This window comes from Bactrocera dorsalis, chromosome 2, assembly GCF_023373825.1.
Source record: "Bactrocera dorsalis isolate Fly_Bdor chromosome 2, ASM2337382v1, whole genome shotgun sequence".
NCBI lineage: Eukaryota > Metazoa > Arthropoda > Insecta > Diptera > Tephritidae > Bactrocera > Bactrocera dorsalis.
The window spans coordinates 62,937,937-62,951,119 of NC_064304.1; the positions used below are offsets into that span (position 1 = coordinate 62,937,937).

Sequence of the window (13,183 nt, forward strand, 5' to 3'; positions counted from 1 at the left end):
TAAGTAATTTCGAGCTCCCCTTCTTGCAATCTCGCTTTACAATGTTTAGGATTCTCGAAATACCCCGCCGTTATTTGAAAGTAAACTTTCTCAACTTCAAGCGAAATTTTTGTACAGTATTTTGTGTGAAAATTGTGCATTTGAAGAAACACAAATTACAAAAGTTTTATGTCATCACTTTTAATTGTAATGATTTTGTCGAGATCATCCATTACTTTTCTGAGAAGCTGAATTATCCTCTTTAGTATGGAGATTCCATGACCAAAATCAAATGTATCTGTTTTTATTCGATCATTTGTCTTGTCATTCCGCAATGGCTTTGTTGGAAAAGTGTTGGACGTGTGCATAAATCTGCCTGGGCATTAATTTTGTTCCTATTTATACCCATGATTTTTTCCGCAACTCCTTTCTCCTGTTTGCTATTCGCCTAGTTGACCTTGTTGTGCCTCGACTCACAGCCGCTGAATATTTCTTTGGATGGCAGTTAGATAACTGCGTCTCTGCGAAAACGGCTTAAGTGATCAGTTTAATATGCGGGAATATGCATCCGTCTTAAAATTATTATTTTTATGTTTTTAATTTGCCCACATTTTGAACAGGGCTTTTTGTACTTGTATATTGTCTGTTTTGTAAAAACAGGACTAGAACTTAAAAAGAATCTTTAAGTTCTTACCGTTGGTGGGGGGAAAATAAAAACCTTTCTTGAGTGGAAATTTTATTCATTCTGATTTTATTTTGATATTTTCATTGCTTATATACCATTTTAGGAAAAAATCTTAAATAACTAAATATATGTGTATGTGTGTGTATATGTTTGTACGTATTGCAGCATATTATTTATGCTGCATGATATGTGGTTGTTTTCAAGTGTACAATTCAATACATGTGTGTGTGTGTGTTTTGTGTTATCTCATCTGTAGATTTAATTTATGATTTCCACTTTTCAGAGGACTGACCCATAAGTGCAGTCAAAACTTTCAATCGTTAATCTACCACCTAGTGCTCTTTCTGACTTTTTCCTAATGTTTAGAAAACGAGAACAATGGAAAAACACGTGTTCAGAGTCTTCTGTTGACTCCGTACAATACGGACTGAATTAATTTTTAAATTTGTATAGATAGCCTCTGAAGAACTTTCCCGCTTAATATTTGGGTCAGGTGGGAATCCAGGTCCCCATTTTGTCTACTTATCCACGCATGGATATTAGGTATAAGTCTGTGGGTCCACCGTCCTTTAGAGTCGAGTTCGAGGTTGCCACCGTTGCTGCCATATACATATGTATGTTCTTCTTTCTCTCTTGTCTCTTTTGGATTTCTGTAATTGGCAATGATACTTGAACATACTTCTCAACTTTACTCCTCCTCGAGTGGTGATTTCAGCAAATCAAATTAATCGTGAAGATAGTGAAAAAATTGCATTTTCTATAAATGGAGCTAAATATGAATTCTTAAAACTTCCTTTTGGATTAAAAAAAACATTCCTCAAAGAATGTGCATACGCATACTATAAGTATATAGATGATGTCCTAATATACTCTGAGGGTAAGGAGCAATATCCGAGGAAAAGTCAATTTTTTTTTCAACAATAGACAAAATTACTGTTGACCCAAAGATAGATATAAAACACTCAAGAACTTAAAAGAACTTAGATCATTTTTAGGACTAGCCTCATATTACAGGAAATTTATAGAAGGATTTGAAAACATATGTAAACCTTTAACAATCTATATATTTGAGAGGAGAAAACGGCTCGGCTTCAAAAAATAAAAGTTCAAATATACAAATTAAACCAAAACGCAAGAAGCAGAGAATATTATAAAATAAAAGAACAACTAAAAGAAAATATTAAATTACGAGTATATCAACCAAATTTCCAAAAAGGATTCGATTTAACTATGGACGCAAGCAACTATGCTATATGCGAAGTATTAAGCTACGGAAAAACCCAATAGCATTTATATCTAGAACACTCACGCAAACGGAATGAAAAAGAAATGTTAGCCATACATAATATGGCCACTACAAAAATTAAGAATCTACCTTTATGGCATGGACCACCAGTCTTTAATTTTCTCAATATCCGAGAAAAATCCAAATACAAAATTAAAAAGATGGGAAAATTGAATATGGTGCAAAACTTAAATACAGAATGTAACCGAAACTACAGATAGAGCGAATTTATTAGAATTTACTCACACTAGTGCACATATAAATACAAAAAAAAATTATAAAGGAATTACGGAAACTTGTTATTGGCCAGAACTAAAGAAAGATATCAAGAGAGTAGTAAAAACTGCGTAAATTGTATAAAAAATAAATATGAGAGAAAACCGATCAAACATCTCATAGGAGAGCCCCCAATGCTGAATTTATCAGGTACCTCATAACAAGCAGATATATTTCATATACGCAGTCTCTCATGCATTTGTCACTTTCAAAATACGCATATTTACGAATACTGGAGACAAGGCGACATTTCTACGAAATTTCAGATGAAGTACTCTCACATATCTTTCCACATTCTACAGAAACAATGACCGACAACGAGAATGTATTCATCGGCATAGGCACAACACCTTTATTTAATAAACTACATATTAAAGATTTGTATCCAGTTCTCAAGGAATGTGAAAACTTTATATATCTCCTGCGGTAAATTTTCTTTTGCTAGTATGCAGCTCTGAAGAAATCTAGTACTAATTTTTAATAAATTTTTTCAATAAAATAGGAATGTAACAACGCTGGTTTGCGAAGAAACATGAAATCAATAATTGTTTCTTGAAGGAAACTCAAAGTAGTCATTAAATTCATTCCACAGTTAGTTAAAACTTTATTATGAAATATAGATTATTTTGAAATTTTGTATAAAACTTCCCAATCTTCATTCATATTCCTTAAATCGCAATGAAATATTTGCACACATTATTTTTTTCCCTTGCTCTTCTAATGTGCATCATTCACAATGCGAAACCAGCTGTCAAAATTACTTGACTACAGCTCAAGAAATAAGGAATTTTTTTCTTAAGCAATTGGTTAAGAGCTGGATGTCCCGTATCCCGAAATCGCAGAAAAAATCAAAGTAAAGGAACAATACATGCTGCAATACCATAACAAGAACAGGACTTACAAAACCTTCACACCAGAACAAAGAATATTCGAGAAAACCGACAGGCGAGATAAATTCACCAAAAGATACGTTCAACATACAGTTAAAGAGAACCTCGAGGACACGATTTTGACAACGAAGGGTAGGACCATACCTAAAGATAACATCAGAAATGTTACGACAACTCCTAATCCTTTGGTACACCAGATCATGAGGGCATCGTAGAAATCGAAAAAAGGACAAATAAAATAATAACAAATAGTAATAAACAAAGAGTCATGAACTCACATTTTAAAATTCTTTTAAAATAAATTGACAATAAAACATTAGAGCGAAGATTAATACTTCAGGAGGTACATAGGGAATTATAAGGCACAACCAGAGAACGTATATTTATAGAGAAGGTCCAACAACGGACAAGCGTGTGAACTGTCAAAAGCTAACAAAATGCGAAGAGCGTGTTTCACCACAGCTAGCTAAGGAGGAGGAATTTTAACAGCGGCACATGAACAGAGCTGAGCATTCAATGAAAATTATGCTCAGAAATGTACATTGCTATTACAGACGTATGTTGGCCTTTTGGTTATAATTGTATACATTTACATGCAATCATATTAATTGATATGATTATCATTTTGCGTATTTCTATGAATATATGCATAATTTATAACTTTCAAATTAAATTATCCTATTTTCAAAACAATATTTGCAGTTAATGTGCAAATAAGAGTTATTTATTAAATATTTCTTATGTTTGAGAATATAATATAATTTCATATATGAATATGTTTGTAAATATGCTATATGCATATGTATGCAGACAACGTATATTTATAGAGAAGGTTCACGATGTCGATGTAGGGATATTTACTGTTTTGGATAAACTTGTTTCACCACTTAACATCAGGGGCATGAAAATAGCAGGACTGAGCATTTTCAGTGTTAAATGAGAAAAATTATGCTATTTCGTTAAGGAATGAATGTACGCTTACAGATTCGCATATTTACAATGCGCAAACGACTCTGCATATAATTTATATGTATATGTATCTACAAATTGAACTATTTTATGATGAATTCCTTAAATCTTTGGAAATATATAATAAAATCATATTTGTATTATTACCTAATTATTTAATTAATTTAAGTCTGATAAGATATATACATACATATATAAATTTCGCTAGAAATAAAAACTTTTACTCTGTCGCAATAAACCTACACGAAGTGAAAGAAACTATATGCAAACACAGAACGCAGAGATATACTACTAATAGACTTACTCGTGTACTCAGACATATTAATTGGTCGTATTGAGAATACATTTGTTATTATTTTTGCACAAAAATGTAAAGCATTAGATATCACTCCCTTAAAATATCACCATAGTAAATTACGATTAGATTCGCTAATCGCTAACTGTGAAAACAATTATAAAAGGATACTCGTATCTAGATGTAAAAATAATATGAACAAATATATATGTAAATCAGATAAAAAAAAATTTATAATTGCACAATTCAAATATTAGAAAAGAACCAAGGTTTTTGTAATATCATTAAAGAAAATAACAAACCTTTCACATTTATTGGCGATAGAAATATATTATTAGAGGAATAAAACCATACTTGGAACTAATCCAATACAATTCAAAGATTATAATTAAATATTAGAATCACATTCGGAAGACAAAATAAAAATATTGGATATCTTAGAAAGTAACTCCAATTATAAATTCAAAAATTTCACACTTTCTAATACCATTTGAAGAACATCCTGTAAGAACTCCATTTCTCACTATTATGATAATTTGTATCCTTGGAATAACCATATATACTATATATCATTGAAATTAAATATTTAAACATACGTTTCAATCACTGCTATACTTATTCCAATATAAATATTTCTGCATTTTTGTTTAACGTTAGTAGGGATTAGTGAGTCGGTTGATTCTTTCCTCTTTTCCCATATACAAGTATAATAGTGAAACTCGTATGGTAGGTCTCTTACTTCTACAAGGTGTGTTCCAAAGTAAACAGGTTTTTCTGCAAAATCAATTTAGTTTATTCAAAATAGTCAATATAGCTTTTTGCACGGTCCAAAGACATGCTTGAACGAGTGTTTTAGCTCGTTGGCCGGTATGGCCGCCAGTATGCCGTTGCAAGCCTTTTGAATGGCCTCTACATCTGCATAACGCTTTCTTTTTATTGACAAATGCGTTTTTCCAAAAAGGAAGAAGTCGTACGGTGCCATATCGGGTGAATACTGGGAGTGGTTAATGGTTAAAATGTAATTTTTGGTCAAATAATCGGTCACAAGCATCGATCAATGAGACGGATTCTCAGCAATTTTTGGTCGTCAGTCAATATAAGCGGAACAAACCTTGCACACACCTTTCGTAAGCCCAAATGTTCGATCAAAATGCGATAAATCGATGTTTTGGAGATGTTCAATTCCATTTCCACGAACTTCAATGATGATTTCGGTGATCACGAATTTTGATTGGCCCCCATGTTGATCGTAATTTTTCTCCTCACGACCACTTTGAAAACGTTGAAATCACTAGTACAATCTGCAATAGTGGGATAGCCAATCAACTCCGTAAACTTGTTTCATCAATTGAAACGTTTCGATTAAAGTTTTACCAATTTTGAAACAAAGTTTAATGTTGGCTCTTTGTTCGAAGCTCATTTTCGCACCGATAACACAAACATACTGACACTTAAAACGCAATAACTTTACTTCCAATCGATGAAATTCTCACTGGGCAATCAGTAAAGATAGCAGATTCTAACGCACCAGTCGACATATAGATGGTGCCACTTGGGGGCGCTAGATATAAAAAGTTCTGTTTAATTTGGAACCCACCTTGTGTACTGCATATGTATGTACATACCTTTATACAAGTATATACATAGAACATATGCATAATTATAAAATACATTTTTGGTAAAGTATGGGACTACAGTTATTTAAACTTTTAATCGTCGTGATTAATAACTAATAGATAGTGATCCTGTTTGCCCGATACAACGGCCTTCTTCATCAAATGTCGCTAATGTTAGTCTCCACAATTTATTGCAAAGAACTCCGTTGCCATTGTTTTGAATGGGATAGGGCTCTGTAATGAAATATAAAAAAAGGATTTCAATAGTTGTAATGCCATTTAATATAAACATTTAGATAAAAAAATATACGTGTGAGCATTTATAGAAAATACAAAAAAAGAAAATGTATTTATTAAAACAGTATAATTAGTTAATATTTTATTATTAAAATAATTGGTACATTGTCCTTAAAATACATCCAAATCTAACAATATTTTTAAATAAATTATTGCTAAAATGTGAACTTTACAAACTTTATAAATGGTGTCCTAAAAATAACGCAATTTGAAATATCATTTGAGTCGTCCAGGTGGTCTATCTCTAGAAGTTAACAGCGCTACTTCTTCCGCAATTTTTGATATTTCTGCGTTAACCTAGTTTACGCCTAGATCACGCTCTATATCATAACATTGTCTTAGCACTTTGTTTTGGAATTGTTGTAATACTATGTTCGGACCGACAATGAAAACATGTCTTCGTTGGAAAAACTGGTTTTTGCCCTAAAACTTGTGTTTTCGTACATGTAAAATTTGTCAAACGAAAACACATTGAAAACCAGTTTTCGCTGAAAACTGCTTGAAAACTTACATTCCACTCATTATAATCGGTGCCTGCTGTAGTTTAATCGATTTTACTGGAAGACATATCTTACCGGCCCTAAATTGTCACTTGATATTTGTTTACATACCATATACAAATACAGCTGTCTATTGATATTGTCATATTAGGGGGATTCTCGTGCCCTTGCAAAACCCCTCCACGGTGCACGGTATGCAGAATTTTCCTCTTGGTGCAAGGGCACAACAACAAACACACGCAGCAAATTAAAGAAATCCAGTACTAATTTTTAATACATTTTTTCAATAAAATGTGAATAAGGCAACGCTGGTATATTTTCTTTGTTTATTTTCTCTAGCTTTTCTAAAGTGCATCATTCACAATGCGTAACCTGCTGTCAAATTTACTTGACTACTGCTTAAGGAATAAGGAATTTTTTTCTGGAGCATTTACTTGAGAGCTGGAATCTAACCTTTACCGTGAAAGTAGCGACTTTATAAATACGTTTATAATATCATAATACGGTTTCGGTAAAATCAATTCAAGAGCAGTCAATTTCGGAAAAAACACTCATTTCTTGAGCTTTATAGAGTTCTCTCTCCTTTACAGTCGTAAGCCTTGAACCCCAGTGTGTGTTCTTTGTGTTGAAATCTCCACCCATTTTGAATCTATACAAGTGTCTGTTTATTAAGCTTTGGTACTCTTCAATTTGGATTTGTGGACTTTTAACTCAGAAAATATTTATAAAATATAATAAAAGTGTTTTTACTCATTTTCCAGTGTCTACAGTGGTTTTGTTGCCTAATATACTTATATAATCTATGATTAACATCAATTTATGTATGGAAACCTATCTTATTTGACAATATATCTTCAAAAATGGATTGAAACGGGTCAATCCTTCCCTGAGCCCCTATATACCTAATATGAAACTTTTCGAACTTCCAAATAACCTTATGCTGGATATATCGGCGACAATGAAAGCAGTGAACGCTCTAAAGAGGCGAAAGTTCTGTGCAATGTGAGTGTAGCGGAAATTCATAATCGTAAAAAAATTACGAATTGCTGATTCTAAGGAGTGTGTGAGTGCTCATTAATCGCAATAAAGTCGGTATGTGACAATCGAAACATGATCTAATCGACAATCAGCCTAGGGGACTGCACATAATGAACCTGTTTGATTTGTAAGATCAAACGAACTCAAATAAGAATCTTTAAATTCTTACCGCTGGTGGGGGAAAAATAAAGACCTTATTTGAGTGAGAATATATTCATTCTGATTTTATTTTTAAATTTGTAAACCTTATATACTATTTTAAAAGTCTAACTAATCTAATTAAATATATATATATTTACAGCACACCACATGGTGTTTTTTTCAACTATACAATACAATACATGTGTGTGTGTGCTGTCATACAAGTATAATATATATTGCTTGGTTTGGGTTGTTCTCAAGTGCACATGTGCATTTGTAATCAATTGCCCAAACCTAAGTAAATATGTTTAGTATGTATTTCTTGAGTGCATGCGTATCACTTATTAATGCATACGTGTCTCATATACATATGTATGTATGTATGCTGCATATCAATGCATATATTTTTATGTGTTTATTTATGTATTTTTTTGTACGTATGTATGTTCAATATATTTGAACATAGATATCTATTAGTAGTGGACTGTACAATAGCTAGATTATTTCTTATCTTATTTAACATTGTGAAATATATAAAAGATTTAAATATAATGTTGTTGTCCGTGCTTTGGCAGCAACGAACATGTTCAATTTTGAACAGAACCAGTCCTAAAGATTTGATTGACGAAAAAGTCGACTGGCAAGATTATGGCATGAGTCTTTTGGGATGCACGTGGTATAATATACATCTACTGATTACTGAGCCAAATATAATCCATTGCACTGTCCATTTGGTTGCAGTTTTATTAGTATCTACTATTCCAAATATTTAGCAATTGTATTGGTTTTGAGGAAGGATCAGTTTGAAATTATGCGCATATACATATGTACTTAATCGTTTCGTTTAAATATTCCTCGCTATGCCTGCGTTTGCAACGTAAGCGGAAAAAATTTAATTATTCACGACATCACATTAGAAAACTCAAAAATAACAATATTTTTCCACTAAGAGTCTTTACAAGCATAATTTCAAGTATAAAATGGAGGTTATTTTTAACGACTCTTAAGGCCACAGCTGCAAATCGCTTGACATACCATTGTTTTTTTCCCAAATTTTTAAATTTTTTTCTACATATGTACATATTTACATTTTGGGCCACATTACTGCGAACATAGCAGTAGTAAAAATTTATACCAGGATGCTGTTACAAATCCAATTAATGTAAGTTTCGTCGTCCGTAAGTGTATATCAGCATTTTACAATATAACAAACGAAGACGAGATTTTGTCGGACAATTATTTTTTGCATGATAGGAAACTGTGGCCTTGCTAGTTTTAAACCTTTAGGCACGATCGTTATCTGACACCCGTCTATTATTTGAATTGGCATTAATACCTAACCATAAAGAGTTTTTGGTAATTTCAGAACTTTTGCAATCTTCGAACAGGACTAACATATGTATGTATACGTATATGATTAGTACGCTTGCAACTTGTAACAATAAAATCAATGGAAATACCTTAAGATGTAAAACGTGAACTAGAGGATCGGAATCTAAGCAATTTTATATGTACATATACTCTACATAACTTATACACATTTTCATAATAAGGTTTGTAAGAAAAACGAGATCATTATACGTAGTATATACTAAAGGGTTGCAAGAATTAATTCACGCTATGAATGCAACAGAGAATTTATGAATTCATCTCATAACTCGAGTTGAGCGCCGACGCTGAGTTGGAATTATGTGAATGCAAATACAGAGAAGACATTGTGAGTTGTTGTTTATCGCTAGCAGGTAGACTCAGCTCATTCATCTCATAAACCAGGCCTGTCCAACATACGGCCCCCGGGCCACCATCCGGCCCGCCATCTCTTAGAGTCTTTGGGCACCCCAGTTGTATAGGTTTGCTTCTATATGTTTACATTTGTGTGTGTCAATTAAAAAACTTACTCTATTGCAAGTAAAACAGTGCTCCCTGTAGTAAATAAAATAAGCAGTTGATAAAAAAGAGTACATAAAGTACTGTACTTTGCAAGTGCCTACAAATTGGTTTAAATCTCATGAGTATATCAAGCAAAACGCGTACATGTACAAAAAGAAAACAAAACAAAAGAAGCGTGCCATATGGCACGAACTGATTCAAATAGCGCAACAACAAATTCATGAGAAATATTTTCGTCACAAACATCAACACGAGCTAATGGGAAAACTTGTGTATTTGTTTTTTCGCATTTTCGCTCCAGCAAATTTTGTGGAAAAAATAGCAACAACATTCATCATTTTTTCTTATGATCCGTTAACCAGGAAGTAATAGGAAATCCTATGCAAAAAAATGATAATTTGGGAGCGATAAAAAAACAAATTGTTTTTGTTCTCGCACCATAAATTTCATTTTTGGAAAGCCTTTGCATTTGTTTTTGTACAAATTAATATACATAATATTAATTACATACAAATTGTTTGAAAAATAAGTAATTAGTAAGTGATGGATAAAGTAGTGCAGACAGTTAATTTTATACGCGCAAGAGGGCTTAACCACAGACAGTTACAGGCTTTTCTGGCTGATGTCGGTTCAGATCACAAAGACATTGTATACTTCAGTCGCGTTCGCTGGCTCAGCAGAGCAGCTACACTAAAACGATTTTATTCCATGCTGGACGACTTAAAGATTTTTCTTGACAACAAAGACCAAGAAATTACTTTCCTTACTGATGAGCAGTGGTTGGCTGATCTGGCTTTCCTGGTTGATATAACTAAATATCTTTCTGATCTTAACTTGAAACTGCAAGAGAAAGACCAACTATGCACACAGTTATACGAACACGTTCTAGCTTTCACAAAAAAGCTTTTGTTGTTGGAAAAGCAGCTGAAACAAAAGCAGTTGATTCATTGGGAGACCTTATCTACAAGAAAGCAAGATACCTTGGATTTTGACAAGTACGTGTTGGTGTTACAAAGATTAAGGAACGAGTTTGACGACAGATTCGCAGACTTCAAATCACAAACTCCCTGCATGAAAGTGTTTCAAAATCCATTTGATGTTGAAATTGAAGGCGCTGCGCTGAATTTACAGCTGGAGTTAATAGAATTGCAAAGCAGCTCTCATCTAAAAACAGCATATAATAAATGTCTTCCAAACTTAATTGAATTTTACAAAAAGTATATTACACCCAGTCAATACCAAAACCTTACTAAGCTGGCTATTCAACAAATTTCTTTATTTGTTAGTACATACAGTTTGCGAGCAGCTGTTTTCTCGTATGAAATTTAACAAATCAAAAAGCAGATAGCCATCTTAAAGGCGTTTTGCGCATAGCCACTTCTAAAACTCCAGCTGACATATGTAGATGCGCTGTGCAAACAGAAAAAATTTTAGACATCTCATTAATTAGATTTTAAGAATAAGAATATCTTTATATGCTAAGGCCATAGTTACATTAATAATAATATATTAAGATTTATGTGATGTTGCTTTTTATAAATAAATAAATATACCGAAACTGAAGGTCTTTTTATTGTTTTTTTGGCCCGCTACGGTTATGAAAATGCTAAACCTGGCCCTTCACAAAATTATGTTGGACGGGCCTGTCATAAACAAACCCAACTCACACTCATATCATCAACCAGCAGTGAATGCAAAGCGTTAGCGTTCGCTTAGTAGTGGAATAGTGTGTGATCGTCACTTATTGTTATGTGAATTCATTGTTTCTCTCATTCTTTTAACAGAACAGGGTGCACCCATAGTGTTCAGCTAAGCAAGCAAATAGAGAAGATAAACGGAAGGGTTTTCCCCACAACATGTTTGCCTGCATTGTACTGGCCGTAGACGCTTAACCGAGACAGTTTATTAAATATTTAAATTCGTCCTTTGTTTTGTGTATACGGAGATAAAAGGGGGTAAAATAGTTTTGCCAGATTTTTATTTTAATAATTCAAATTTTTCATCAAAAATAATGGATGTAAGTAATTGACCGCGAAATTCAGTGCAATTGTTTGCTAATATTTGCCATGTTGTAATACAATTTACACCTGTGTCTCTGTTTTACAAAAATAGGTAACATTAGATGAATCTGCATCGTCAACCCAGTCGACGCCTGTACTAAGGCAGCAGCTTAATGAAATTAAGGAGAATATATTGAAAGGGAAATATACAGTGGTTATTGAAGCTGGGAAAAGCAAGGTTTGGGAAATTTTTGGCAAGGTTGAATATAGTGGCAGTTTGGTAAGAGATGTTGTTGCATGCAAAAATTGTAACAGCGTTTTTAAATTTATGAATAGCACGTCTAACCTTGTGAAACATAAATGCTATAAAAATTTAAAAAACCGTTCGGATAACCCAAAGATATTAGTGGACAACGACACAAAAAAAAATGGTGCTGATACGTTCACTTAATGGGTCACAAAAAATTGCAGACCATTCAAAATTATCGAAGATGCAGGACTGAAAAAATATACGGATATAATACTTTCAATTGGAGCTAAGTATGGGTCGAACATAGATACTGATCAATTATTACCTCATCCAACAACGATATCCAGAAACATAGACAATCTATACACTATAGCCCACGATTCCTTAAAATTAGAACTAAGTGAACTTAGTACCTTTGGACTTACCTCAGATTTATGGACCGATAATTATTTAAAACAATCGTTTTTGTCTATGACTATTCACTATATAAAAAGCGGAAAAATTGGAATGAAGCTTATTGCTTTTCGATCACTGGATTTTGAATCTTGTTGCAGTAAGTATTTGTTGAAACGGTATATATTTGCAGATATGTATGTGTACGAACTATATGTGGTGTCAAGTACAACAATTTGTTGTAATTTCAAGAAATGTTTACCACAATTGCACACTAATATTTCAGTGCTCGCAGCTGTACATACGTATTTTCAAATCAAACTTGATATTTCGTAGGTTGATGCATTCGAGGTTTCAGGCAACAACAAAATACATGGGATTTTCACATGAGGCTATCTGTTCAATATGCCTTGATACCATATATGTATTTTTTTTAATTTTTAGTTTTTCATTGTACTTGCGAAAGTTTCATATTTAAAAACGAAGTGTAACTTTATTTAATATAGGTGAAAGAATTATCTCCCTTATCAAGACTACAATCAAACTCCTTCAATGCCGCCTTTACTTTTTGTATAATTCTTTCTTCTGCTTCTTAATTGGCGTAGACACCGCTTACGCGATTATAGCCGGGTCAACAACCGCGCGCTAGTCGTTTCTTTTCTTCGCTACGTGGCGCCAA

General features: G+C 33.0%; 1 protein-coding gene across 1 annotated transcript in view; it reads left to right on the forward strand.

Annotated features, from left to right (window-relative positions):
- Positions 1–13,183, forward strand: part of LOC125776131 (uncharacterized) — a 105,683-nt gene that overhangs the window by 15,558 nt on the left and 76,942 nt on the right. The window contains exon 2 of the mRNA XM_049447011.1: positions 11,974–12,141. Within this exon, the coding sequence (XP_049302968.1) occupies positions 11,974–12,141 (168 nt within the window). The remainder of the gene's footprint in view (positions 1–11,973; positions 12,142–13,183) is intronic.